The 27230-nt window shown below is 48.9% G+C and overlaps 1 protein-coding gene and 1 long non-coding RNA gene across 2 annotated transcripts; both read left to right on the top strand.

Annotated features, from left to right (window-relative positions):
- LOC137916462 (dynein axonemal heavy chain 12-like) lies at positions 1–22356 on the top strand. Its single transcript, XM_068759485.1, has 72 exons — positions 1–38; positions 332–443; positions 666–852; positions 943–1000; positions 1223–1381; positions 1647–1839; positions 1920–2108; positions 2193–2346; positions 2434–2525; positions 2618–2796; positions 2893–3028; positions 3122–3247; positions 3331–3465; positions 3731–3924; positions 4009–4195; positions 4296–4481; positions 4608–4808; positions 4957–5151; positions 5234–5355; positions 5448–5583; positions 5669–5815; positions 7448–7567; positions 7713–7871; positions 7950–8120; positions 8190–8342; positions 8446–8685; positions 8779–9024; positions 9154–9273; positions 9352–9461; positions 9607–9790; positions 9908–10048; positions 10126–10209; positions 10311–10499; positions 10617–10736; positions 10850–11038; positions 11116–11267; positions 11406–11544; positions 11647–11813; positions 12629–12884; positions 12978–13274; positions 13446–13624; positions 13869–14061; positions 14181–14342; positions 14450–14644; positions 14834–14967; positions 15053–15215; positions 15299–15379; positions 15496–15675; positions 15774–15905; positions 16015–16108; positions 16199–16335; positions 16433–16674; positions 16763–16910; positions 17011–17156; positions 17273–17487; positions 17566–17758; positions 17847–18036; positions 18144–18316; positions 18413–18553; positions 18673–18831; positions 18910–19205; positions 19296–19552; positions 19660–19800; positions 19901–20038; positions 20126–20359; positions 20457–20645; positions 20897–21000; positions 21085–21289; positions 21389–21526; positions 21604–21695; positions 21778–21845; positions 21945–22356. The coding sequence occupies exons 1-72, from the start codon at positions 1–3 to the stop codon at positions 22136–22138; spliced, it is 11676 nt and encodes a 3891-aa protein (XP_068615586.1). The 3' UTR covers positions 22139–22356.
- A 1293-nt stretch (positions 22357–23649) lies between these two features.
- On the top strand, positions 23650–24780 carry LOC137916463 (uncharacterized). The gene is made up of 4 exons (XR_011106485.1): positions 23650–23782; positions 24116–24255; positions 24337–24448; positions 24640–24780. It is a non-coding gene; the product is annotated as an uncharacterized lncRNA (long non-coding RNA).
- Positions 24781–27230: the final 2450 nt, after the last annotated feature.

The raw sequence follows: 27230 nt of genomic DNA, 5'->3' as shown, positions 1-27230 counted from the left end.
ATGAGGGAAAGCATCGCTGTACATCAAGGCCAACACCGGTAAGTAACTAAGTGGACCTGACGCTCCTCTTCAAAGCACCTGGAGCTTTTTGTTTCGTGTGAAGGATTATCGCTACAAAATTCACCATGCAATAAAATTCCCCATTAAATGTTTGTTGTGTGAAAATCATTTCATGAACAGAACAACTTTTGAAGCTGCTTCTCTAACATCTGGGAAACGTCGGTCCACGTTGGGCGACCTGTGGTTCCTACGGTTCCATCCGGATACGGGCGGCTGAAACTGTGACGTGCAAAGTTCCTCCTGCGTGACGTTTTGTTTCCTCCTTGGTCAGTGGCTACGAGAGCGGATCAGCCTCACAGCCGGACGGAGCAGCCGCCCAGTGGATCGATCGGGACACGCCCCCGGCCTTCCCTCTGGCAGTGATACCGAAGCCTCCAGGACTGGTGAGACGTTTGTTTCCACTGAGTCTCCGCCTCAATAAAAGGTCTGCAGGATGTGATGTTTTATTTAATTGTTTTCGGTATCATTGCTTCACAGGAAACGCTTCTGAACAGACAGCGCTGGGTAGGTTTTGTTTTTAAATTCTGAAATATGTACAAATATAAGTACAAAGAAAATTCAAGAATGAAACCGAAGCCTATTTTGAGTTTCGGTTCCATTGCCAGGCCCTCCGTAAGCTGAGGGAGAACGCAGGGAAACGGGACATTGCGCCCCCCTCCAAAGACTCGCTGGAGCGCATCGACGCTCGAGTCGGTTTGGACATGACGAAGACAAGTGCGACAAGGAAATTACTTCAGGAGCTCCACGCGGAAATAACGGACGACAATGTGAAAACGCTCAGAGAGCACACAGGTGTCCGGCTTGTTGTTGCTTAGATACCGTATGTCAGTACATCGACTGCAGATCAACCGGTTCTCACCGGGTCGTGTTTTCCTCCTGCAGTGAATCGTATAATAAAAGCAGAGGGAGAAGGTCCTTCAGGAGCGACGAGCGTTAAAGAGTGAGTGTCGGATGAGGAAAGGACCGATCCATCTATCGGGAAACAAACAAAACATGACAAAAAGACCGTTGTTAAAAAAACCAACGCCCAAGCGTTTGTAAAAAGCTGAATATCAGATCTGATAATTGGTCAATAGGATCCTGTAATTGACACAAAGGACGGATGAAAAACTAGCACGTGTACATTTACTAAACTGAACACTTTCATGCCGATCTTTTTCAGGGGTCTTGATTTCTCCCGGTGTTGGAACCAAGGTTTTGTAGAGAACCGCGAGCGACTTGACGACACTCTGAGCATCACTCATCCGGTAATGCAGATTATCCTGGAGCTGTGTTACCGGAACCTTTCCGCGCTGGTGCTGGTGGACCTCTCCGGCTGCAGGTACGGATAGATATGCTGCATGTAACGCTCTCGGGGCCCTCGGGGCCCCAGCCTGACCCAAACCTCATTGGCTGTTCCACCTTGCAGCTTGTGCTGCCGGACAATGTTCAGTTGACAGCGATGCATCACCTGCTAAATGGAGTAATGTCTCGTGTGCCAAATTGTTGCATTGAAACTTTCCATGGAGTTGCTGCAGCTGAGAAGACGCTTTCTAGCAGCGCAGACAAGGGCCCGTTCAACAGCTTCTATCTTGTGTTGCTAACAGGTCTGCAGGCCCGCTGGACCACCAAAGCCTGCAGGACAAAATCAACGTGGGCTGTAAGAGGACAGAGGACAATCTTCTCCAAACCTGGTTGGAGCCAATCCTCCTCCAATTGAAGAAGAAAAGCATCTATTACATGAAAGAACCAGAAAAGATCTCCCTGTTTAGATGCGCATCTGTCCTCGTGTCAAATCAGGTGAGAGGAAACCGACTTTGTGTTGAATTGAATCTGGACTCAAAAAGCCGATGATGACGCGGTGTCTTTTTGTCTTGTAGTTGAAAGCCCTGCTGAAGAAATGCACCGATGAGTTTGTCGAGCTGTTCCACCCACGCAATCAGCACCTCATGCCTCTGATCAGCGTGTCTCTGACACTCAACGGTGCAACATTACAGATGTCCCCCACAGTAGCGGAGCTGGAAGCGTCTGTGTCGGCCATGCTGGACTGTGTCACCAACACGCTGCAGGTGGGTTCAAGGCATTTATTGAACCCTCGCTTGGAAATACTCGCTCACACTGGTTTTTATATTTTCACGTCTCCTGGTTTACAGAAGGTTCCGAACTTCCAGTCCACTTTGGGACGAGCTCAAATGTCGTTTGTGGATGCTAAGGTGCCAGAGGAGGTACTCTGTTCGGCCCACGAGACTTTAAAGACACGTGTGTGCGAGAATCTAGAGGAACCCGTCAAGCATCTCCAGACCTTTGGTGGGATGTCCTGCTATTCAGTCGTTTCCAGCCCTCCTCCCGCTGACTTTTGTTCAAAATATGCTGAGCTGTTCTTTCATTTTCAAGTTGACAAGTTTGCCTGGCTGGTGGACGGATCGGCACGAGCTCGGGTGGAGGCGTTTGTAGCTGAGCAGCGTTGTCTTGACGACTACGCCAAGGTGAGCAAACATCGTTTGTGCTGTCGATCTTCCGGTTCGTTTCCAGCTTTGCCGTTTGAAGAACAAATATGGAGTTTCACTCCTTTCCACAGGAAGTGGAGTGGTTCATGGTGCTGGCAGAGGACATCATGAGCCTCCCCGTGAGAGCCCACTTTACAATGGTGCAGCTGGAATGCCAGGAACTCAAGGAGGAGTTGGCCGCCAAAGCCAGAAGCTACGCCTGCATCATAATAGAGAAACTCGCCGCCGTCCACCAGGAGGAAAACATCCAGTCAGTCTCTTCTTGTAACATTCTGGAGCAAAACGTTTTCTCCTGTAGTTCCGTTTGCAAATGTTTCTCCAAACCCGTTTTTGTGTCTGTGCAAAGGATCTGCTCTGAATTTGAGAGCATCAGGGACCGGTTACTGAAACCCCCAGAGAGCATCCAGGAGATGTCTGAGACCATCCAGTTCACCAAAGAGGTTCAGGAAGACCGGCTCGGAGAACTCCAGCAACAGATTGAGGTCAGGATTGATCCGGAGTTCTAGGAATAAATGCATGTTCACTTCAGCGCTCTTGAATCGGTGCCAATAGCACACTTTGATTTGCCGTTGCAGAAAGTCCACTGTCGCCTGCTTTACCTCCTCGATCATCACTCCTTTGCCAAAGAGGATCTAAAGCTCAATTCGGTTGTTACTCTTTGGCCACAGAAGATGCCGGCGATCTTTAAACGTGCTGACGAGGTAACGCCTCTCACGCTTCTTGCAAACAGCTGATCGAGTTATTCTTTGAAGACCTGTCTGAGGACGCCGTCTGTGTTCTGCAGATTATTCTGAAGGGCAAGGAAAAAGGGGAAAAGGAGATGGTTGATAGGAGAAAAAGATTAAAGATCGACTTTGAAGTGTTGAGTGGCAGCTTCCAGGAGTTCCAGGAATACTCTGAGATGCACCGTGTTGATGAGGTGAGGCACACATGTCCCTCATGTTTAGCTGAACTACATGTAGCGACATGTGGCTGCGTTAGCATGCTTAGTGCTGCAGTCTGGAACACTGGATGCTGCTCATCTGAGCTTCACATGGGATGGATACGTGTCCTTGAATCATTTTCATGGTCAACATGCCTTTAAGTTACTTGTCAAGTAGTGATGAACATAAAATAATACCAATAAACCTGGTCCTAATATGGTTTTCTAACAACCAAGTTGTCTTTCATGTCCTCTTGAGCAGTATCTGAAGAATATCCGAGCCGTTCTCAAGCAACTGAAGGAGGCTGCGCACGTCATCGTCACCGTTAACAAAGAGGAGGCCTTCTTTGCACAAGACCAGTCGTCCTACCCTCAAATGGAGGAACTCAGGAAGAGTGTGGAGCCTTACGAGCAGCTCTTCTCGTTGGTGCAGCAGTGGCAGCAGACGGAGAGCAGGTCAAGAGTCCCTTTGGTGAAGTCCTTGTTGAGGTCAAAGCCTTGGCTTGGGATGACAAACCACGTCTCTCTCTTTGTGAATAGATGGATGGACGGTCCCCTCCATGAACAGAGCAGTGAGTACTTTGACTCTGATGTGGAGATGGAGCGTTCTTTGTTCAAGGTGCAGAAGTTTTTCCAAAAGAAGCCACCAGCCGCGGAACAACCGACGCTGCAAAGCCCTGCAACGGTTCTGTCCGCCACAGTGTTGAAGATGATCGCGAGCTTCAAGGTGCTGGAGCTGACTTGAACGGGGCATGCTGGGAAAGTCTTGCAGTGCTCATTTGTTGAAGCTAAGCCTGTGTATGGGGTGAATGTGTTTGTGTTTGCAGGTGCATCGACCTGTGCTGATGGCGTTGTGTAACCCAGCCATCAGACCTCGCCACCGGGAGCAGATGTCGGCGCTGATAGGAGCGGACCTGACTCCTGAGACCGGTGTTACTGCACGGACTCTCCTCCAGCTGAATCCTGCTCTTCATCTGGACCAGCTGGAGTCCATCAGTACTCATGCCAGTAAAGTAAGAGCTGCTGAATTTCTATCTTTGGTTTGCTTTTCCTTTGTGGCGTTTGACAACGTGTAACTTCAATACAAAATAGATTTGTTGAACACCATGTCCCTCCCTTCTCTGTCTGGCTCACTAAAGGAGTTTGCCCTGGAGACCAAGCTGCGAGCCATGAAGGACGATCTGGTCGCTCTGTCTTTCCCCAACAAACTGTACAGAGAGACCGGTGTTCACATCTTGCACAGCGTTGAGGATCTGCAGGCCACGCTGGAAGACCACATAGTGAAGAGTCAGAGCATGATGGGGACGGCGCTGACTAAAGAGTTTGGCATTCAGATCAAGGTGATCGATCAAGCCTTTTGAGCATTGACTTGTTTCATCTGAATAAAGAACTGCTCAGCTTGCATGGATGTGATCCGGTTAAAGGAAGGAGATTTAGAGTCTGCCGACGCCCAGCGTTGCAGAGCTTTAACGTATCGTGTCATTTCAGCAATGGGAGGAGCAATTAATTCACATCCAGGATGTCACCGAAGAATGGCTGAAGGTGCAGTCTCGGTGGGTTTACTTGGAATCCATCTTCTCCTCGGAAGACATCATGCAACAGATTCCAGAAGAAGGACGACTCTTCAAAATCGTCGACGCCACCTGGAGAGATATCATGGGCCGCTGCGCGAGGGATTCCCGGGTAATTTAGAAAGAAAGCAGCAGCCGTTATTGTAAAAGCTCCCCTCTGAAGGAACATTTCTGTAACCGATCTGGAATTGTAGGTGTTAGAGGTGACCGCTCAGCCTGATTTACTGGAGAAACTGCAATCCTCGAACCATCAGCTGGACACCATCGATAAAGGCCTGAATGTCTATCTGGAAAAGAAACGGCTCAGTTTTCCAAGGTAAAGAAAATCCTCATTTTGTTTTGTTCCTATCAGAATATATAGGATTCCATTGAAGAGATTCTGATACTGGCTGCTAACATTCTCACCAGATTCTTCTTCTTGTCCAATGACGAAATGCTTGAAATCCTTTCTGAGACCAAAGACCCCACCCGAGTACAGCCCCACCTGAAGAAGTGCTTTGAGGGTATTTCCAAACTGGACTTCCTGCCTGACTTGGAGATCCAGGTACGGCGGTCGGGCATCTTGTCAGGATTCCACGGGCCCGCTTGTTAAAGGCCGTGTTTCGGGTTGCATGCTGTGCTTTTTGCAGGGCATGTACAGCAGTGAGGGAGAGCACATCCAGCTGGTTGAGAACATCTCCACCGCTGCAGCCGGGGGGGCCGTAGAGAAGTGGCTGGTGGAGTTGGAGTCTGGGATGATTCGCAGCGTCAGAAACGAAATAGGCCGATCCATCGAGGTGAGAGGGCTGTTTCCAGCACCGAGCTTTGTCGTCTGATGATGATGAATAAATTTATTAGATGGAATGTTAGAGTACAGGTACAGTCAAACAGTAGCATGTATTACAGTACAGTAGTCCCTCGATATAATGCGGTTCATCTTCCGCTGCTTCGCGGAGTTTTAATTCAATTTTTCAGATTTTATTTTTTGCACTTGAACGCGCCTTGAAACGGCGCAAGGACGAAGAGGCGCGGTCGGAGGAACTGTGAAATACGCGCGAGTTGCTATTAATAACTTGTGTCATTAAAATTAAATTTGTTATTTCTAAAAGCTATCATGTTTATTTGTTAAGCGTTTGTTTAATAGCGCTCTTATTCTCTGTGTAAAAAGAGGCTTTTATTTTGTAGGAGCATAAACGTTATGTCCCTTATGGGTATTGTTTCTTCCTGTTGATTTATGTAGCCGCGCCGCGCTGCTGTGCTAAGCTATCCAATAAAGCAGCATGAGAGGCTAAAGACAGCACGAGTAGAATATTTGTTCTTCTGCACTCCAAGCGGCTCTTTCCTCGACCTGCAGGCCTTAACATTATTAACAGGAAAACGTTTACTGTACGTACTATATATTTATATTTCTCAAACAAATGTTTAGTTCTGAAAAGGTTTTGATCTTTGGTTTCATTCCATAATACTGAAACAATCTATTTAGATTAATGCCTGACTGTTAAACGTGTATAAAGTGTGTGGTGAGGGGTTTTACAGCCTTAAAACATTTATGTACATGTATAATAATTGAAAAAAAATAAAGATGACTACATTGCGGATTTCACTTATTGCGGGTTGTTTTTGGAACGTAACCCCCGCGGAAAATGAGGGACTACTGTACAAGTACAGTCAAACATCCTGTCTAAGAGGAGCATTTCTAAAAAGCCCTTGCGGTCTTGTTTCCGTTGAAAGTCCTTCGTACATAAATCATCGACATTTAACAATACAAATAAAACTAATATTAAATTACTAACTTGCTGCAAAATAACAATAAAATAAAAATAAATTAATCCAGATATAAAATAACAATAAGTTCTACATAAATTACACCACAGATGCAAAATTACAATAAATTAAAAATTAAAAAGATACATAGTATGTATAACATAGGTGGACAAAAAAAGGCGGGGGGGGGGTTGATCCGGAGAGAGTCGTGATGACTATCTCCGTCTCTGCCCCCCTGAAAGGTGAATTTTTAGGGCCGTTTTGAAGGAGGCCAAAGAGGTGCATGTTTTGAGGGCAGGAGTCAAACAGTTCCACCCTTAGGGGGCAGTATTGTAAAAAGATGATTTACCCATGTTAGTCCTATAGGAGGGGGTAATCAGGCTGTTGGTTGAGCTCCCTCTAGTGTTGTGGCTGTGGGTGTCACTAAATCTGTGGAGGTGTTCCATCAGGTATGCAGGGATTGAGGGGACTGAGGGCAGAGCTGCATTGACTATTTTAAATGCCAATCCCATTTTGAGCTGTTTAACCCTGTCTTCTACCCTGAGCCATTTTAGGCTAGCAAAATGTCCAGGAAGATGCCTTCGTGCTGTGTATGGATCCGGTGCGGGACAATGTGAGGTTGGGGGGTTCTCCGTGTGAACGTTTCTCTGTCATTGTGTTTGCAGGCCTACACTAATACTTCACGGATCAACTGGGTCAAGGAGTGGCCTGGACAGGTGGTCCTCTGCACCTCCCAGATCTACTGGACTCGGGAAGTTGAGGAAGCCATCAAAGGAGGCACTAAAGTAGGCTTTCACAATGTCATCTTCAGCTCTGGCTTATTTGCTGCAGCGACGTCTCACTCCTGTCCGGTTGGCTGGAATTTGAGATCACCAGTTTCCCCTTTGTCTGAAACGGGAACAAGAGTAATTGGCTTTTTGTTCTCTGCAGGGTTTAAAGAAATATTACAAGAAACTCCGGAATCAGCTGAGCGACATTGTGGAGCTGGTGAGAGGGGATCTGCCCAAACAAACCCGGATCACTTTGGGAGCGCTGATCACCATCGACGTCCATGCCAGGGACGTGGTCGCAGAGCTGCTTCAGAACGGTGCTTCAGATTGGGCCACAAGTCCATTTAACAGCAGGACTCAAAGACTTGGTGGGATAACGAGTGTCCTTTTTACAGAGGTGTCGAGCCAAAACGACTTCCAGTGGCTGTCCCAGCTCCGCTACTACTGGTGCTCAGACAATGTCCGGGTCCGAATCATAAGTTGCGATGTGAAATATGCTTACGAATACTTGGGAAACTCCCCCCGTTTGGTCATCACTCCTCTGACTGACAGATGCTACAGAACTCTGGTAAAACGGCTAACGAGCAGCCTGCGTGAATATTGGCACTTCTCACCTCACAAATAATGTTTGTCTCAGGTTGGTGCCTTTTCCCTCAATCTGGGCGGGGCACCTGAGGGTCCGGCAGGAACAGGAAAGACCGAGACCACCAAGGATCTGGCCAAAGCTCTGGCAGTGCAGTGTGTCGTCTTCAACTGCTCTGACGGCCTGGACTACATCGCTATGAGCAAGGTGACGCCAGTTGCAAATGTAGATTCCACGTTTGTAATCCTAGCAGCGCGGTTTCAAATGCCAGGATGTCGCGCTGACGTGTCTCTGCTGCAATCTGTTCCAGTTCTTCAAAGGCCTGGCTTCGACTGGCGCATGGGCGTGCTTTGACGAGTTCAATCGCATTGAGCTGGAGGTGCTCTCTGTGGTGGCCCAGCAGATCCTCTGCATCCAAAGGGCCGTTGAGCTGCATGCAGAGAAGTTTGACTTTGAAGGGACCCAGCTTACGCTCAATCCCAACTGCTTTGTGTCCATCACCATGAATCCTGGCTATGCAGGACGTTCTGAGCTCCCAGACAACCTCAAGGTGTTGTGTTGCACGTTCTCCCATTTATTTCAATGCAACGCACACGTCATCAAGAAACCTCTAAGTCACGTTTTCTGTCGCCTCTCTTTGCAGGCGTTGTTCCGGACGGTGGCCATGATGGTGCCCAACTACGCACTGATTGCAGAGGTTTCTCTATATTCGAGTGGCTTCCTGCATGCCAAGCCGCTCTCGGTGAAGATCGTAACAACCTACCGGCTGTGTTCCGAGCAGCTCTCATCCCAGTTCCATTACGATTACGGGATGAGGGCTGTCAAAGCTGTGCTTGTTGCTGCTGGAAACCTGAAGCTCAAGTTCCCTGAAGAGGATGAGGACATACTGGTAATGGTGATAGTTATGCAGTACTAGTATACAGAGCGTATACTCCTTGCTTTTATCCCGGAGTCGAGGCCTGCCACGTGATTGACACCTTTGGACCCTTCCGTGTCTTCTGCTTGTTGTCGTGTCCAGGTCTTGAGGTCCATAAAAGATGTGAATAAGCCCAAGTTTCTGTCCCACGATATTCCACTGTTTGACGGAATCATCCGCGACGTGTTCCCCGGCATCACCCTCCCTGAGGCTGACTATAAGGTCAGATGCGTTGCTGTAATTAACTCTTCCTGAGTCTTAGCCTGTCCAGTGTGATCAATGTGTTTGTGTCGCTGGCAGCGGTTCCGGGAGGCCGCTGAACATTGCTGCAAATCAAAGAATCTCCAGCTTACAGACACGTTCTGGGAGAAGTTGATCCAGACCTACGAGATGATGATTGTCAGGCACGGGTGCGTTGTTCTTTAACGTGTTCCTCTGTCGTGATGTTTCACGTTGGCGTGTTTCCGTGTCATCCAGTACGTCACTGTCTGGAAGAGTCTTCACGGGGCTCTTCCGAATGTGCTGCTGCATGGAGATGTTCTCTGTGTTCCTCAGTTTCATGTTGGTTGGAGGGCCCATCGCTGGGAAGACCCAAGTGCTGCGAGTTCTAGCCGACACTCTGAATTTCATGAGCGAACGTGGCTATGGAAACGAGCGGAAGGTCCGCTACACGACCGTGAACCCCAAATCCATTACCATGGGACAGCTGTTTGGAGAGTTCGACGCCGTTTCCCATGAGGTCCGGCTGTGGTTGCATCTTGTGGAAGTTCTTCTGAAGTTCTGTAGATTTCTACACGGAGCAGCCGGCCACCCGTTCGCCCTCTCACTCTTGCCCCTTTGTGTTTGCCCTTGTTAGTGGTCTGATGGGATTGTGGCCAGCGCATTCAGGAAATTTGCCTCGGACGAGTCGCCGGACCGTAAATGGTTGGTGTTTGATGGGCCCATCGACACGCTGTGGATCGAGAGCCTGAACACAGTGCTGGACGACAACAAGAAGGTGCAGAACACTCAGTGCTGCTGCTTTTCCCTGGTTTCACTCTTGAGTAAACTTCCTGCATTGCTCTCACTCCCCAGCTGTGCTTGATGAATGGAGAGATCATCCAGATGCCCGATGAGATGAGTCTGATCTTCGAGGTGGACGACCTGTCCCGGGCCTCGGTAGGTCCTTCTCAGCATGACGTTACTGGCTAAATTTGAATCGAGAGGGAGTGACTGATCTGTTCTTAGTTCCGTGACATGTTCTCATTCTCCCGCTGCAGCCTGCCACAGTCAGCCGCTGTGGGATGATCTTCATGGAACCGTCTCAGTTGGGCTTGGATCCCTTGTTCCTCTCCTGGTTGAACACCCTTCCTGACGCTCTCCGGGAGCCGGAGTCCCGCTCTTTGCTGACGGGCCTCTTCTCGTGGCTCGTACCGCCGGCCGTCCTGTTCCTACGCACGTCTTGCACGGTGAGTGACCCGAGGCCTCCGAAAGGCCCGACGGACACCTGCTGAATGTGCTGGATTCACATTATGTGCATTATTATGTATGACTGTCTTCACGCTTCATTTTGATTCTGTGGACAGGAAGTTGTCGCCACGACTGACTCCAACACTGTTCTGTCCTTGTGTCGCCTGTTTGAAATGGTCCTCGCCGAACCTTTGAAGTCAAATCCTGAGGAAAAAGTGATTCGGATCTGGATCATGGTAGAAAACAACAAGTCCTTTTACTGAATATTCTGCTCTCGTCTTACTGTGAACTTCCGGGACGTTTGCAGTTCGGAGTTCAGCATGTCTGTGTATTCCGACCCGTTTCCCAGGCAGCCTTTGCCTACGCCCTGGTTTGGTCCATCGGTGGCAGCTGCGACTCAAACAGCAGAGAGAAGTTTAGTTCGTTCGTGAGGAAACTTTTGTCGGGAGAATCAGCGGAGCATCCGGTCCCTCAAACCGTGGGGAGATGGGCGTGTCCCCTGGACGAGGAAGGCCTGGTCTACGACTACTTCTACAAGGTATTGTGTGAGACCGCGACTTCTCAGGATGTCGCATTTGTCAGAATCGGCTCATCCCATTTGAATCTCTTGTCCAGTTTGACGGCGCCGGCAGCTGGGTTCACTGGAGCAGCGAGGTTGAGAACGTCGACCCTGACAGCATCACTACTAAGCCTGAAGACGTCATTGTCCCCACCGTGGACACGGCTCGCTACACCTACCTGATGGACCACTTCGTCAGCCACGGACGGTACGGATTGTTTCACTGCTAGCTCTGATTTTAGGAATGACGCTTCTCACTCTGTCCCAGCACGGATTGACTTACATTTAACAGAAAGCTATTTTCTCTGTGAAGCCTTTGTTCTTTATATATTTCTTATCTGCTTAGACCTCTTCTGCTGGTTGGTCCTACTGGCACCGGGAAGTCCGTCTACATCAAGGAGAAGTTGATGAACAAACTGGACAAAGACCGCTATCTACCTTCCTTCATTAACTTTTCAGCTCGCACAACTGCCAACCAAACGCAGGTGTGCATGCAGGAAACAGTCGGGTGCTGGTTTGACCTGCAGGTGTGGAACGATCCAAACGAGCAGGAGGTGTTTTAGTCATTCGACTTTATCCTCTCCCAGGATCTCATCGTTTCCAAGTTGGATAAGCGGAGGAAGGGAGTGTTTGGCCCTCCCATTGGAAAGAAGTGCGTCATCTTTGTGGATGACGTGAACATGCCCGCGTCGGAGGTGTTTGGGGCGCAGCCCCCCGTGGAGCTCCTCCGGCAGCTTCTGGACCACGGCCACTGGTACGGCTGGTCTGCTGTTACGATGAGAGAGAGCGAACGGCATGATGTCACGATGAAAGAGCGAGAGAATGACATGATGTCACGATGAAAGAGCGAGAGAATGACATGATGTCACGATGAAAGAGCGAGAGAATGACATGATGTCACAATGAAAGAGCGAGAGAATGACATGATGTCACGATGAAAGAGCGAGAGAATGACATGATGTTACAATGAAAGGGCGAGAGAATGACATGATGTCACGATGAAAGAGCGAGAGAATGACATGATGTCACGATGAAAGGGCGAGAGAATGACATGATGTCACGATGAAAGGGCGAGAGAATGACATGATGTCACGATGAAAGGGCGAGAGAATGACATGATGTCACGATGAAAGAGCGAGAGAATGACATGATGTCACAATGAAAGGGCGAGAGAATGACATGATGTCACGATGAAAGGGCGAGAGAATGACATGATGTCACGATGAAAGGGCGAGAGAATGACATGATGTCACAATGAAAGAGCGAGAGAATGACATGATGAAAGGGCGAGAGAATGACATGATGAAAGGGCGAGAGAATGACATGATGTCACGATGAAAGAGCGAGAGAACGACATGATGAAAGGGCGAGAGAACGACATGATGAAAGGGCGAGAGAATGACATGATGTCACGATGAAAGAGCGAGAGAATGACATGATGAAAGGGCGAGAGAATGACATGATGAAAGGGCGAGAGAATGACATGATGAAAGGGCGAGAGAACGACATGTCACCAGACGAGAGAAAACGCTGGTTGTAAACGCGCTAATGTTCTCTTCTGATCGGCAGGTTCGACGTGGCTGACACTTCCCAGATCAACCTTGTTGACCTGCAGCTCATCGCAGCTATGGGGCCCCCTGGTGGCGGGAGGAATGCCGTGCCGGCGCGCTTCCTGAGGCACTTCAACGTTATCAGCATTAACCCCTTCAGTGACGGCACCATGGTTCACATTTTCTCCACCTTGATGAGATTGTCTCTCACCAAAAATGGATTCCCCGATGAATATTTCACTGTTGGAGACCAAATAGTGAACGCCACAATGGAGGTCAGAGCTCAGCACGAATAAGTTGGGGGGGGGGGGGGGGGGTCTTAGTTTCTCTAATGCTTTGACTATTTGCTTATCTTTTCTTTGCCAAAGGTGTATAAGAAAGCCATGCTGAAGCTGCTTCCCACTCCAGCCAAGTCTCATTACACCTTCAACCTTCGGGACTTCTCCCGCGTCATCCAGGGCTGCATGCTGCTCAGGAGAGGGGCCCTGGACAGCAAGCAGACCATGATCCGCTTGTTTGTTCATGAGGTCTTCCGTGTTTACTATGACCGACTGGTGGACGACAAAGATCGGGAGTGGATGTACCAGCTGATGCGGAGCGTCGTCCAAGATCACTTCCAAGAGTCCTTTGACCATGTGTTTGATCACCTGAAGGAAGGCAGTGAGGTCAGCTGAGATTCATTGTCATAATATACTAGTAGAGGACTGAAGTATTGACTTGTATATTTGCTACTGGTATATTAAAACACCCACAAATATATTTGTGCTGCACAAATGGAAAACATGCACACATGAACCATAGAAGGAAATATTCATTGTCTGTGTTTCCACACTCAGCTGGTTGGGGAAGACATGAAGAACCTTATGTTTGGTGACTTCATGAACCCTGACCTGGAGCAGGAAGAGCGCTTGTATGCTGAGGTGTCCTCCATAAAAAGCTTTTCTGACGTAGCGCAATCGAGTCTGGAGGAATACAACCGGATGAACAAGAAGGCCATGAACCTCGTCATCTTCCGGCAAGCAGAGTCCGGTTCATGCTGTCCATGGCAATATGTACTCTGATCGTTTACTGGAAGCTCTAACTTGGTGCAAAGGACGTGTGATGCTGAATACTAGCGCTAGAGCTAATATTATAATGTACACTCGGTGCATTTAGAAGTTTAAACAGACAATCCAGTTCCGTGTGTAGCGGCCAGTTAATAAAATGTTTGTCCCATCATGGCTCAATTAGCAGGGTAAATGGTGTGTGCTTTGATACAGCTACGTCCTGGAGCACCTGTGCAGGATCAGCCGCGTCTTGAAGCAGCCGAGAGGCAACGCTCTCCTGGTGGGGGTCGGCGGGAGCGGGCGGCAGTCCGTTACCCGTCTGGCTGCCTTCATGTCCAACATGAGCACTTTTCAGCCTGAGATCTCTCAGAGCTACGGCCTGGCTGAGTGGCGAGACGACCTTAAGGTCAGCGCCACGGTTGTGATGTCTGTCCTTTATCTGATATGTTACTGCATTACTTTCCATTTATGCATTTGTGAATTCATGTTGAACAAACCTGGCTCCTCCTTTTCCAAATCCTTCAGATGCACCTGAAAAATGCTGGCCTGAAAGGTCAGAAGATGGTGCTTCTGATCACTGACACGCAGATCAAAGATGAGGCGTTCCTCGAGGACGTGGACAGCATTCTGAACGCGGGGGAGGTGCCCAATCTGTTTGACAAAGATGAGAAGCAAGAGGTCATGGATGTAGGTGGTCGCAGCAGTTCCGTCGCTGCACAAGGAATCCTTTCTAGTATGAAAGTCGCGTTGACTGACTGTTTCATGCTACCTTTGCTGCATCTCTCGGTCTCCAGGCATTGCGTCCCGTCGCCCAGGCGGCCAATCCCCATTTGGAGATGAGTGCTTTAGCGCTGTTTGCCTTCTTCGTTGCACGCTGCAGAGAGAACTTGCACATTGTCGTGGCCTTTAGTCCCATTGGAGACACCTTCCGGCAGCGCCTGCGCCAGTTTCCCTCTCTGATCAACTGCTGCACTGTGGACTGGTTCCAGGTACTGGATTGGGATTAGGATTGGGATGTAATCACTTGTTCATATTTAAAAAGCTACAAAGTGTAATCTCCACGGCATTTCAGATCGTCTCTGAAGCTGTCTCTGCGGTGTGTCTCGATGTGTGCGGCAGACAGACCGTCCTGCCTTTGGTCACCTTCTCTCTATCCCATCTCCTCCTTCCTCTGACAGCCGTGGCCCGAGGAAGCCCTGGGGCGAGTAGCCAGCTCTTTCCTGCATTCTCTGGAGATGGCGGATGATGAGCGGCAGGATGTCATCACCATCTGCAAGGCGTTCCACACCTCCGTCATAGAGCTCTCAGACAGGTGGGATCTCTGCTGAGCGATATCTGAAGCTTTTAGAGCAGAGGATGTTTCTGGCATCTTCCTCACACTGTCTGTTGTGCTGCAGAGCTCTCGTTGAACGCGGCAGCCATCATTATGTGACGCCCACATCATACCTGGAGCTGATCGAAACGTTCCGCCAGTTACTCACTCGGAGAAGGGAGACGATCACCAAAGCTCGACAGAGGTACCTCGGTGGCCTGGCAAAGATCGCTTCCACTGAAGCACAGGTAGATTTTGTGCCGCTTCTACTGAAGTTTCAGTTGTTTTTTTACTGTCAGAATGTTCAGTATGCGTTTGTATTTCTATACAGGTCACCACCATGGAGCAAACGCTTCAGATCAAGAAGCCAAAGCTGGAAGAGGCACGAAAAGAAATCGGCAAAATAGCAGAGGTGAAAAAAAGTGCATCTTCATCCTGCATCATCATCATCATCAAACCTTGAGGATACAGATCTAACCAGTAGATCTGAACATACTGAATATATCTCTTCAATGTGATGCCTTACAGAAAGTGGAGAAGGAGACAAAAGAGGTCGAAGCCAAGCGTAAAGTTGTGCGAGCTGATGAGGAGGCAGCAACCAAAAAAGCTGAAGAGGCGGAGACTTTAAGGACTGACTGTGACAGGGAAGTGACTGTTGCCCAAAAGGAAGTGGAAAAGGCAGGCAAAGCTGCTCTGGAGAACTTGAAGGTGGGTGCTCTAGCTCCACTGCTTCAGTGCGTTGGCTTCCACTCATTCTCTCCATGGGGTAAACTGCTGAGTCAACTGATCTAAGCGTTCCGTTTCAGAGCTCTCAAATCGCCGTGGTGAAGGCCATGAAAGCTCCACCGCCAGCTGTGAAGCTGGTGATGGCAGCTGTGTGCGTGATGATGCAGAAAAGTCCAGACAAGATAAATGACCCGGAAAAGCCTGGAAAAAAGGTTGGACCAGATATAATATCTCTGTCCTCCCATGGTCTGCTCCTTATTTCTCTCCATGCATCCTGCAGCAAAGTATTGCAGTAAAGAATATATATTCTTTTCCCTCTAGATACTAGACTACTGGGGGCCAAGCAAGAAACTGCTTGGTGACACAAACTTTGCACGGAATCTGAGGGATTTCGACAAGGACAATATTCCCGTGAGTGTCCCAAGCCCCATTCCTAATTCATTATCCAGGAGTCGTGGTCGGGCTTTGCTGCAAGTAGCGCTGCTCTTTGTTTAACTTCAGGAAGCCGTGATAAAGAAGCTGATGGCAGAGTACATGAACAAGGAGGACTTTGAACCAAGTGTCGTGTCTTCATCGTCGTCTGCGGCAGCCAACCTCTGTTCATGGATCAAGACGATGGTGGAATATAACACAAAGCAGAAGGTGCAGCATTTTTCGCTCTGCAGAGCTGATCTTCTCCCGTCCGGTCCTCATGATGGAGGTACGCTTCTACAGTTACCACCAATCTCTTTGCTTTTAGGAACTGGCTCCGAAAAAAAAGAAGTGCAAAGAAGCTCAGGAAGCCGTGGCTGAGACCATGGCCCAGCTGAGTCAGAAGAAAGCGGCGTTCCAGGACGTTGAGGATCGTCTGGCTGGTCTCCAGAAAACAAAGGCGTTGAAATCCGAGGAGAAGGCCGGCCTGGAAGCGGAGACCCGTGGTTGTGAGGTCAAGTTGGCCAGAGCCGAGAAAGTAATCAAAGGTCTGGCCGGAGAGAAGGCGAGGTCAGGATGAGCCGCGTGAAATGTTCCTCTACTCTGTGGCAAACGTCAGGAGGTTGCACCACTTACTGACTGAAGCTCTTGTTTTTAGCTGGTCCAAAAGTGCAGAGGCTCTTCAGCAGACATTTTCCAACTTGACTGGAGACAGTCTGATTTCCGCCGGTGTCATTGCATACCTGGGGGGATTCACTCCTGCCTTCAGACGAGACTGCATCGAATCGTGGACCCAAATCTGCCGGGTGATTCCTCCTGCATCTTGTCTTGTTCTGTCCAACTCCTTTCATTCAGACATCAAATCATGGACTCACCCGTGTTGTCCTTTTTCTTTGACATCTCTAGTCTAAAAATATTCCAACATCGGATTCCTTCTCTCTCAGCCGTACGCTGGGAGATCCGATTCAGATCAGGGCCTGGAACATTGCAGGTCTCCCCAGCGACGATTTCTCTGTGGACAACGCCGTCATCGTCGGTAATTCACGGAGATGGTGAGTCTGCACGGCTGAAAAACGTCTTCCGTCGGAGCCAATTTACTACGAAGGAGTCTGGTTGGATCATTCAGAGGACTGGAGACTCGTTTAAGTTCCTGTTGGTGTGCTTCTAGGCCCCTGATGATTGACCCGCAGGGGCAGGCCAGCAATTGGGTGAAGAATTCAGAGAAGGAAAACGATCTGAATGTCACGAAACCCACAGATGCACGCTTCATGAGAACACTGGAAAACTGCATTCAGTTTGGAAAGCCGTTGCTGCTGGAAAACGTCGGAGAAGAACTGGACCCCTCGCTGGAACCGTTGCTGCTCAAGCAGACCTTCAAACAAGGTGCGGTGAATCGGATGCTTCTTGCGAGAGGGCCATTAAGAGCTGGAAACGAACTACAGTCGCTCTTCTTTCATCTAGGTGGCGTGGAATGCATCAGGCTGGGGGAGAATGTGATTGAGTACGCGTCTGGTTTCCGTCTGTACATGACCACCAAGCTGAGGAACCCTCACTATCTACCGGAGGTGGCCACCAAGGTGTGCCTGCTTAATTTCATGATCACCCCAGACGGACTGGAGGACCAGCTGCTGGGGATTCTGGTCGCCCAGGAGAGGTAGCGCTCACAAGAAGCCCACATGTCCATAACTCTGCTTCTTCTTACCTGAATTGTGCAATAGTGCAAAAATGCGTCTCTCCTACAGTCCAGAGGTCGAGAAGCAGAGGAACGACGCAATCGTGCAGTCGGCTGACAATAAGAGGCAGCAAAAAGAGACCGAGGACAAGATCCTGGAGACGCTGCAGTCAACAGGAGACATCCTGGAGGATGAAAGTGCCATCAAGGTTCTGGAAGAGTCAAAGATTAAATCTGACAAGAGGGCTAAGAAAGAGGAGGTGTGGCCAATACACAGAGAGCGCCGATGTTTTCGCTAGAAAGTCCGCCTGACGATCGCTACAAGTCTGCTCTAGAGATCTCACGTCCTGCTCTGTGTCTTTTCCAGATTGCCGAGAAGACAAACGTCATCATAGCCAAGTCCAGGGATGCTTACAGACCCTTTGCCAAACTTGCGTCGGTGCTTTTCTTCAGCATTGCAGATCTGACCGCCATCGACCCGATGTACCAGTATTCTCTCGTCTGGTTCGTCAACCTCTTTAAGAGCTCCATCAAAGACAGGTGCGTGAAGGTTGCAGCTGCAGCTTCCAGTAAATGGACCTCGGAGCTGCTCGACGGTGATCTGAACCTTCCTAGTGTTTGCCTTTCATTCCTTAGTGCCAAGAGCCGGTGCCTGCAGAAGAGGCTTCGGAACCTGGAGGATGACTTCACCTATATCCTGTACTGTAATGTCTGCCGCTCTCTGTTTGAAAAGGACAAGCTCACCTTCTCGTTTCTCCTCTGCTGCAACATCCTCCTGTGGGTGTTCAAGCCAACACTGGAACTAGACATCGTTACAGTTCCATGTCAGAGTTTTGTTCTTCTACCACATGCTTATTTGGGGTGTTGTGTTTCCGTGGCCTTATTTTTCCATCCAGGTCAAAGGACGCTATCAAGTACTGTGACTTCATGTTCCTGTTAACTGGGGGGGTGGGCCTGCAGAACATGATCCCCAATCCCGATAGCAGCTGGCTCCAAGACAAGAGCTGGGATGAGATCTGTCGAGCAAGTGAACTTCCTGGGCTGCAAGGATTAAAGTAAAGAGCGACACTCACACAGAGTCGACGGTCCTGCTTGTCCTTTCAGAGCCTTTCTGACTGGTATTTACTCTGCAGGGAGGCGTTCATCAGAGACGCGAGTTGCTTCCAGCCTGTTTATGACAGCATGGAGCCGTGGAACGCTCCCCTGCCTGATCCATGGGAGGAACGACTGAATGACCTGCAGAAGATGGTGGTTCTGCGCTGTCTCCGGCCAGATAAGATGGTGCCTGCTATGACTAAGTTTGTTACCAAACACATGGGGAAGAGGTTTGTCCAGCCTCCTACCTTTGACCTGAGCAAGAGCTACCTGGACTCCACCCCGTCCTCCCCACTCGTCTTCATGCTGTCTCCAGGAGCAGATCCCATGGCCAGTAAGTCGTCCACATCCCAACACTTGTCTGGAACGTTTAAGAATCTGGCCTCCTCTGAAAATGATTCCAGGTGAAACATTTGCTCCACAGGCTTGCTCAAATTTGCCAAATCCAAGCAGATGGTCGGCGCCAAGTTCCAGTCCATCTCCCTGGGTCAAGGGCAGGGACCCACGGCTGAGGCGATGATCACACAAGCCATTGCCAACGGTACGTGGGTCTGCTTGCAGAACTGCCACCTAGCCATTTCTTGGATGAACGCCCTGGAGGATATCTGCGACAGCCTCCCCGAAAACAAAGACCTCAAGCCCGGATTCCGACTGTGGCTAACGAGCTACCCTTCAGCCCGGGTAAACTGGCTTCACCACAACACGCGTTATTGGTCCCATTCATTTGAGCAGCAAGGCCCAGCTTTACTCTGGTTCTCACTGCTGGACAACAATCTCTCTGATTCCAGTTTCCAGTGTCCATCTTGCAGAACGGCGTCAAAATGACCAACGAGCCTCCGACCGGACTCAGACAGAACCTCCTGCAGTCTTACCTGACGGACCCGATTTCTGAGCAGACGTTCTACAGCGGATGTCCCGATAAGGAGAAAGTGAGTTCGTGTTGACGCTGTTCATGACAGGAATTTGACATTTATGCAGCTTCTAGATGGACAATACTGAAAGCGTCTGACTCGTGATTCCCTCCGTTAGGTTTGGGAGAAGCTCCTGTTTGGATTGTGCTTCTTTCACGCTCTGGTTCAAGAGAGGAAGACGTTTGGACCGCAGGGCTGGAATATTCCTTACGGCTTCAATCAGTCGGACCTTCATATCAGCATCAGGCAGCTGCAGGTGTTCATTCAGAGAAGACCGGTTTCTGTGTCGTGAGAGAACGAAGGCAAAGGACGTCACGATGCTGCGTGTTTTTACATGTTTCAGATGTTTGTTAATGAATACGAGGAGGTTCCCTTTGATGCCATCTCCTACCTGACTGGCGAGTGCAACTATGGCGGCCGAGTGACTGACGACTGGGATCGGCGCCTCCTGTTGACCCTCCTGGCCGACGTTTACAACAAGAACGTCATTGAGGAGCCGCTCTACCCGTTCTCCCCCAGCCGCGTGTACCACGTCCCGTCCGACTCCAGCCATGCAGGCTGCATCAAATTCATCCAGGTGAAGCCGTTTGACACGAAGCACACGAAGCGCAACACGTTCTCATTGCACTGACAATCTGATGTCGACCGAGGAGGAATCGTGTTTTGTGTTCCAGGAGCTTCCGCAGGATCAGCATCCGGAAGTGTTTGGGATGCATGAAAATGTGGACATTTCCAAGGATCTCCAGCAAACGAAGTTGCTGTTTGATTCTTTGCTGCTCACCCAAGGCCGACAAACTCAGGGAGGACAGAGCTCTGGGGCCGATGGCGCCCTCTATGACATTGTGAATGACATCATCTGTAAGGTGTGAGCTTGACTTGGCCAGGAGGGAAATCTCCCAGCACCATTGTGCGCATAATCATCTTCTCTGAGCGGAGATTTGGAAAGAGAATTGTTCGTGTAAACTCGCGACGCACTTTGAAATGTCTGGATTTAACTTGTTGCCATGAACCTCACCCGGCGCCAGTTCCTTACGGGAAACCGCGTTTGCCTTGAATATGAGCTCTAGGAGCTGCGTCGCGTGCTCAAACTGTGTTCTCTTGTTTTGTCCTCCAGCTTCCCAGTAACTTTGACACCAAGGCAGCGCTGTTGAAATACCCGGTACAGTATGAGGAGAGCATGAACACAGTGCTTGTCCAGGAGATGGAGCGCTACAACGTGTAAGGACCAGCGGATCCGCGGAGGACTTGAAATGAGACGGCACATCCCGACCTGCTCACGGGACTCGTTTTGCTCTTTCTCAGGCTGCTCAGTTTGATCCGCGAGACTTTAAAGAAGCTGCTGAAGGCCATCAAGGGTTTGGTGGTGATGGATGGAGAGCTTGAAGGCATCGCAGGAAGTTTGGCTTTGGGCAAGGTCCCAGAGGCCTGGACCAAACGCTCCTACGCCAGTCTCAAACCTTTGGGCAGCTACGTTACCGACCTTCTGGCCAGGCTGAAGTTTTTACAGGCGAGTCGGTGGAATGAAATCATTGGATGAGCAGAAACAAAGTGAACACACGGAGATATTGTTTACTCTTTGCTCTTCCTTTTTGCTCTTTCCTTGTAGGATTGGTATGACAATGGCAAACCAAATGTGTTCTGGCTGTCTGGGTTCTACTTCACCCAGGCCTTCTTAACTGGAGCGGTGCAGAACTACGCTCGGAAGTACCAGATCCCCATTGATCTGCTCGGCTTGGACTTTGAGGTTAGAAGACGAGTACTTCCTATCGCTCCAAAAGCTGTACTGATCCGCGGTTTTGTCTTTCTGATTTCTCCTTCCAGGTTCTCTCTGTGGACGAGTCGGACACAGCACCCGAGGACGGGGTCTATGTCAACGGCTTGTATCTGGAAGGAGCTCGGTGGGACAGAGAACGGTAAAGCAGCTTCTGCCTCATTCTAATAAAATTATTCAGAGACTTTGTTAGCTTTAAATGTTGTTTCTCTTTTCCACATCAGTGGAGTTCTTGTAGAGCAACGTGCCAAAGAGCTCTCCAGCAAGATGCCCATCATCTGGATAAAACCCTGTAAGCGTCAGAAAAAAACGCATTCCAGCTTCCATCGGGATTTTCTTTTGTTTAGTGCGTTTTCTTATTTTTCTGTTTCTTTTCTTCTCTCCCGTGCAGCTAAAGATGAGGGCGAGGAACCTCCTACGGACATGTACGCTTGTCCTCTGTACAAGACCAGCGAGAGGAAAGGAACCCTGTCCACCACCGGCCACTCCACCAACTTTGTCATTCCCTTGCTGCTGCCCACAAACATGCCGGCACGGCATTGGATTAAGCGCGGCGTCGCTCTGCTGCTGCAGCTCGATGACTAAATATTAATGTTTGTCTGGAGCAGAGGGGATGAAGATGGCTAAAGCCGAGTCGGTGGAATATAAAGCCACCACACATCGCCACCTCGTGGCCGGTATACGTTACAAATCAACCATCTCATATTATATGTGTTGAGGCCACTTTTGTTTTTTGTTCCACCAGGGTGTATTACGTAGATTTAGATGTTATATATTAAATGTATTAAAGCAATTGTACGTGATTGTAGTCTCCAACCTGTCATAAATTTGCCAGGGCGATAGAGAGAAAGAGCTCTTCTCGTATTACGAGAACGCCACCGCTGCACATGGACGTCCGACCAGCAGGATGGCGGAAACCGAGCAGCTGCTTGGTGACAAGCAGGAGAAGGAAACCCCAAAACGCTTTTTTTTGTTTTGTGATGTATGCTCTCAGCCACTAAAAACAACACGTTTCCATGGAAACCATGCGTACAATACTCAAAATATCAAAACTGCATAGTATATTAGATATAATATGTAAATTGTGCGAGGTGAGGAAATACTGGTTTCTCCATATGTCCTTCACAAATGAACGTACGGTTCACGCAATATTTTGATTTCAAATGTTTGGAACATTTCTGGTGTTATTCCAGAAACGGCCACAGGAGGGCGAACGCGGCCGCTTCAGTGAGCGTTTGAAGTTGACAATAAGCATAAATATGCACACAACCAAATGTCTTAACAACTTGTAACTCGGTACACTTATAGATGACACATAGGGCTATAACCGAGGTGACGGACAGGTTGGTGTGATTTACGGTGTAGACGTCACATGCGTGCAAAGCTTTATTTTTGCCATATCTCGGGAGAGACGCGGTTGGGACCGGCGTGTTCAGCGTAGCCGAATTATGTCGGGTAGACCAGGTTTCCAAGTCTCTACAACGTACCGTTCTCGCGATAATTCGAAGAAATGAACGGAGTTTGGGACATTTCCGGTTTCCGGTTTCTTTCCAGAAACGGCCGCAATATAAAATGATGCTGCCCTCTTGTGGAGACATGGCGCCGCTACAGTGAACATCAGAAGTTTACAATCAGCATAAATATTCACACATAACGGTGACCACGTTATGGATGTGTAAAGGTTTAATTTTGTGATGTGTCAGGAACGGAAGGTCGTTCAGAGGCGGGGTGGTTTTGTGGACGGACCAGTCTCGCCTAACAACAAAATAATCGTAATTAGTATCACAAAGCGCATGTTTCCAGTCGGAGTGTTTTTGTGGACGGATCTTTCCAGCCGGAGTGTTTTTCGATTTCAAATGTTTGGAACATTTCTGGTGTTATTCCAGAAACGGCCACAAGAGAGCGAACGAGGACGCTTTAGTGAGCGTTTGAAGTTGACAATAAGCATAAATATGCACACAAACTGTAGCTGCCAGCTAATGTATCTCTAATATTTATGTGTAATTAATTTGATGTCGGGGGGATAAGGGGGAACCAAACTTTAGTTCCGCATGTTTGTGTACCCCACGGGATGAGATTATTGGCGCGCTCCATGAGAAAGACTGGGCGTGCGGCAGTCAATGTCTGGAAAGGAGCAAGCAGAATTGGTCCAAGAAATTGTTGGAAAATAATCTCTAAGAAGACGTTTAACCTCATCTTTATTCCTTTGGAGTCTGTGTGGCCAATGAGGTACAGTTTGTTTGCTTTTCTGTGTTAATTAGTGTTTATGTGAATGCCATGTGAAGCCAATTAAGCCTGTGATTTATATTTGTGCTTATTTGTTTAATGTGCATTTATGTCATTTTATGTCAGTTCTAATCCTTACGTTAATTTGTCTTTATATTTATATTTTCTTGTTTTGGTTAGGGTTAGGGTATGCACACAAACAAATGTCTTAACAACTTGTAACTTGGCACACTTATAGACGACATATGTGGCTGGAACTGACGTGACGGAAAGGTGGGTGTGACTAAGAATGACGACGTGATGGACGTGTAAAGGTTTAATTTTGTCATATCTCAGGAACGGAAGGTCGTACAGAGGCGGGGTTTGGACCGGCGTGTTCAGCATAGCCGAATTATATTGGGTAGACCCACTTCTCAAGTCTCTACAACGTACGGTTCACGCGATATTTCGAACTACAATTCCCCCTCAACCAACAGGTAATGGTAACCTTTAAAATGAATAATGCAAATCTCGCTGAATCTCCAGTCTTCTACCATGTTTTGTTTTTCACCGCACAGGAGTCTTGAAACAATGTTTGAGGAGCGCTACTCCTGATTGGACGGCAGAAAAGACGGAGGGTTGTCCTTTTTCCTGACTTTACTCTGCCCCGGAAAAGGAAGAGACTGCAAGGTGGGTTGGGAAATGTATTGAAAGCATGATAAAGCGACGGTAGTCTCCTTATTTATGTCCCTCCTTTGTGTTATTTTGTATTTTATTTCTAACTACGCAGTTATATTCATTATTACTACATACAGGTAGCACTTCTCTTTTCTTCATCTTGTTCTTCACACTTCTTTTTTCAAAATGTTTGTCGACTTCAGGGGCGGGACTTCCTGTTACCATGGTCCCCAGGAAGCGGAAAGCATCTCTCCGTCGGTGCAATGGCAGCGTCCCTCGTGGGGGCGAGTCAGACGTGGATGCGATGCTGGTGGAGCGACTTTCTGATACAGCGAGGCTTGGGTGTGTGATATGTGACATCACATCCTGTCAGCACATGGGGTTTTTTTGCAGTGTATTTGCTGTTTTATTTTTTACAGTGTTGGATGTGAAACGTGAACCGGATGGATAGAAATATAAATGTACATTTTCTTCATATTGCCGATCTGATCTGCTCGGAAGATCTGCTTGGACATGAGATTAAAGTATGTATATTTACATTCAGATTGTCTGTGATGTCGTCATTGGTGTTGAGAATTTGTTAATGACTGGTTATCAGCTGGTCGAGTTTACGCTGGCCTCACAGCCAGATGGTACTGGGTTCGAATCGTGTCTGCGTCGGGGTTCTCCCGTTTCCGCCCACCTCCAAAAACGTGCAATTTAGGGGAATCGGTTACTCCAAATTGTCCGTGGTGTGTGAGTGCGTGCGTCGGTGTGTGCACGGGGGTGGGGGAATAGTTGGTAGCAATGTTGAAAAGTTCAAAGAGCCCCAGCTTCAAATCCCACTACGGGAATGGGATAGAGGGGGGGCAGCAGGGTAGACCCAGGGCCACCTGGGCGGAGTGAAGTGGACCGGTCCAGTTCACTCCGCCCAGGCAAGGCCCCAGGCCTACCCTGCTACCCCCGTTCTACCCCACTCCCCCAGCGGGACTCGAACCCGGGGCCTCCGACACGGTGGTTGGTAGCAATACCAACCACCCCACAGTGCGGGGGAGGAAACTCGAGGCGTTAACAAAGTCATGCTTGTCGGATGATGAGCTGCTATTCCAGACCGCAGCGTGTTGCACTGGAGCTGTGCTTTTTCCTTATGCGACATCACACTGCGTTCTCGGTGGTGCAGTGGGTAGCACACTTGACTCCCGGCCAGAAGCTCCTGGGTTCAAAACCAAGGGGTGCAGCATGTATTTTTTTTTTTTACAAGAATTTGAGGTTTGTTGTTTGGTAAAGTAAAGTAAATGGGAAACGGCGCGTTCAATGACTCCACTGGGGTGTAAAGTTACGAGCGGCGCGCGAGGCTCATGTTTACAGCGAGACATAAACCTGGAATTATGACGTCAAGCCCTGTCAGGACGAGTGATTGTGTACGGCGGTCACTTTCTCTGTCCACTAGGTGGCGTACGGGAACGCCCACAACATTGTAGAAACACGTGGAACAGATTCTGCAATGCCTCTCACACCTAATAAATACAGAAACGGTCCCAATAACTGCTTTATTTTTCCCCCAATTGTTAAAAACGATAAAGTTTACAGTGTTCCAAAGGGGCAAACGGAGAGTTTGGCAGCAGCGGGTTGGAGAGATGCTCTAAGATGAGGTCGGTCTGACCGTTACCCGTCTACAGTCACCGCGTTCCACCTTATTCTCTGGTAAAAACTCGCCACCTTCCGCACATTTATTGATTATCGTACTCGGTGGCGCAGCCAAGCGGCTGAAATGTTATTAACCCCTAAAATAAAACGACTAAAATTGGTGGAACTGCCAGAATTAAGATCGTTGTGAAATAACGTGCCGTGCAATACTGCTCTAAGGGAGGGGTGGCGGCACATCAAAGGGTACGTTTCCACATGGGCTCATCCGTCCCCATCCGTCGGATGACCATCAGTATGGCGTTCATATAAAAGGCCTCGTAGGAATTCTTTGAACATTCATTGGGTCGTACCGTCTGGGAACGGGGAACGCCATCCTATCAGCAAACGGGGGGGATTCGGAGGCATCGACCCGCTGCGGCGCCAAGCTGAGACCAGGAGGGCGTCTGAAATCCCCCCCCCCCCCCCCGACATCAGGGTGGTACCGTCCACACGTCGGTGTTTATAGATAGCTCTAATATATTAATGTACAAAATATAGAATCTTAAAATATTTGATAAGGTTTGGCGTTCTGAAGTCAAAATACAAAACGGCCGAGATTAGAAAAAGTTCTTTGCTGACATCGTCTGTGTTTCGCACCTGCGTGTGTGTGTGTGTACCGCGGTCGTAAGTACACGTTAAGGACAATCTTGTACATTATCCCTACTCGCTAGTACTTGCACATTAAAAACAATATTTTCAAACCAGCGCAGTCCCTCGGGAACAGCTGACGGTCCGGGGGGGGTTAACTAAGCACTGTGGAGTCACTGCATACAGTAGAAATATGGATTGTTGTCATATTTCGCGCGGCCGTCTGCGGCAACGCTAAAACCAGCGCAGTCCCTCGGGACAACGTCCCCGCGAACAGCTGACGGTCCGGGGGGGTTAACTAAGCTCTGTGGAGTCACTGCATACAGTAGAAATATGGATTATTGTAATATTTTGCGCAGCGTTGTTTTCTCCAACCTGTGGCCTGCAGGGTACAAATCCGGGACCGGGGCCCTTCGGGGTAGAAATCGCATGACCACTTCGACTTACCAACCATAATCTGGACAATAATTACATCGTAGCAAGATTACAGACAGTTGGTTATACACAAATGAAGTACACGTGTTTGCAAGAATAAACTTTA

The sequence above is a fragment of the Brachionichthys hirsutus genome, unplaced genomic scaffold (assembly GCF_040956055.1).
Source record: "Brachionichthys hirsutus isolate HB-005 unplaced genomic scaffold, CSIRO-AGI_Bhir_v1 contig_737, whole genome shotgun sequence".
Taxonomy (NCBI): Eukaryota; Metazoa; Chordata; class Actinopteri; order Lophiiformes; family Brachionichthyidae; genus Brachionichthys; species Brachionichthys hirsutus.
The sequence above is the reverse complement of the archived record's forward strand: the minus strand, read 5'-3'. Positions and strand labels throughout refer to the sequence as shown.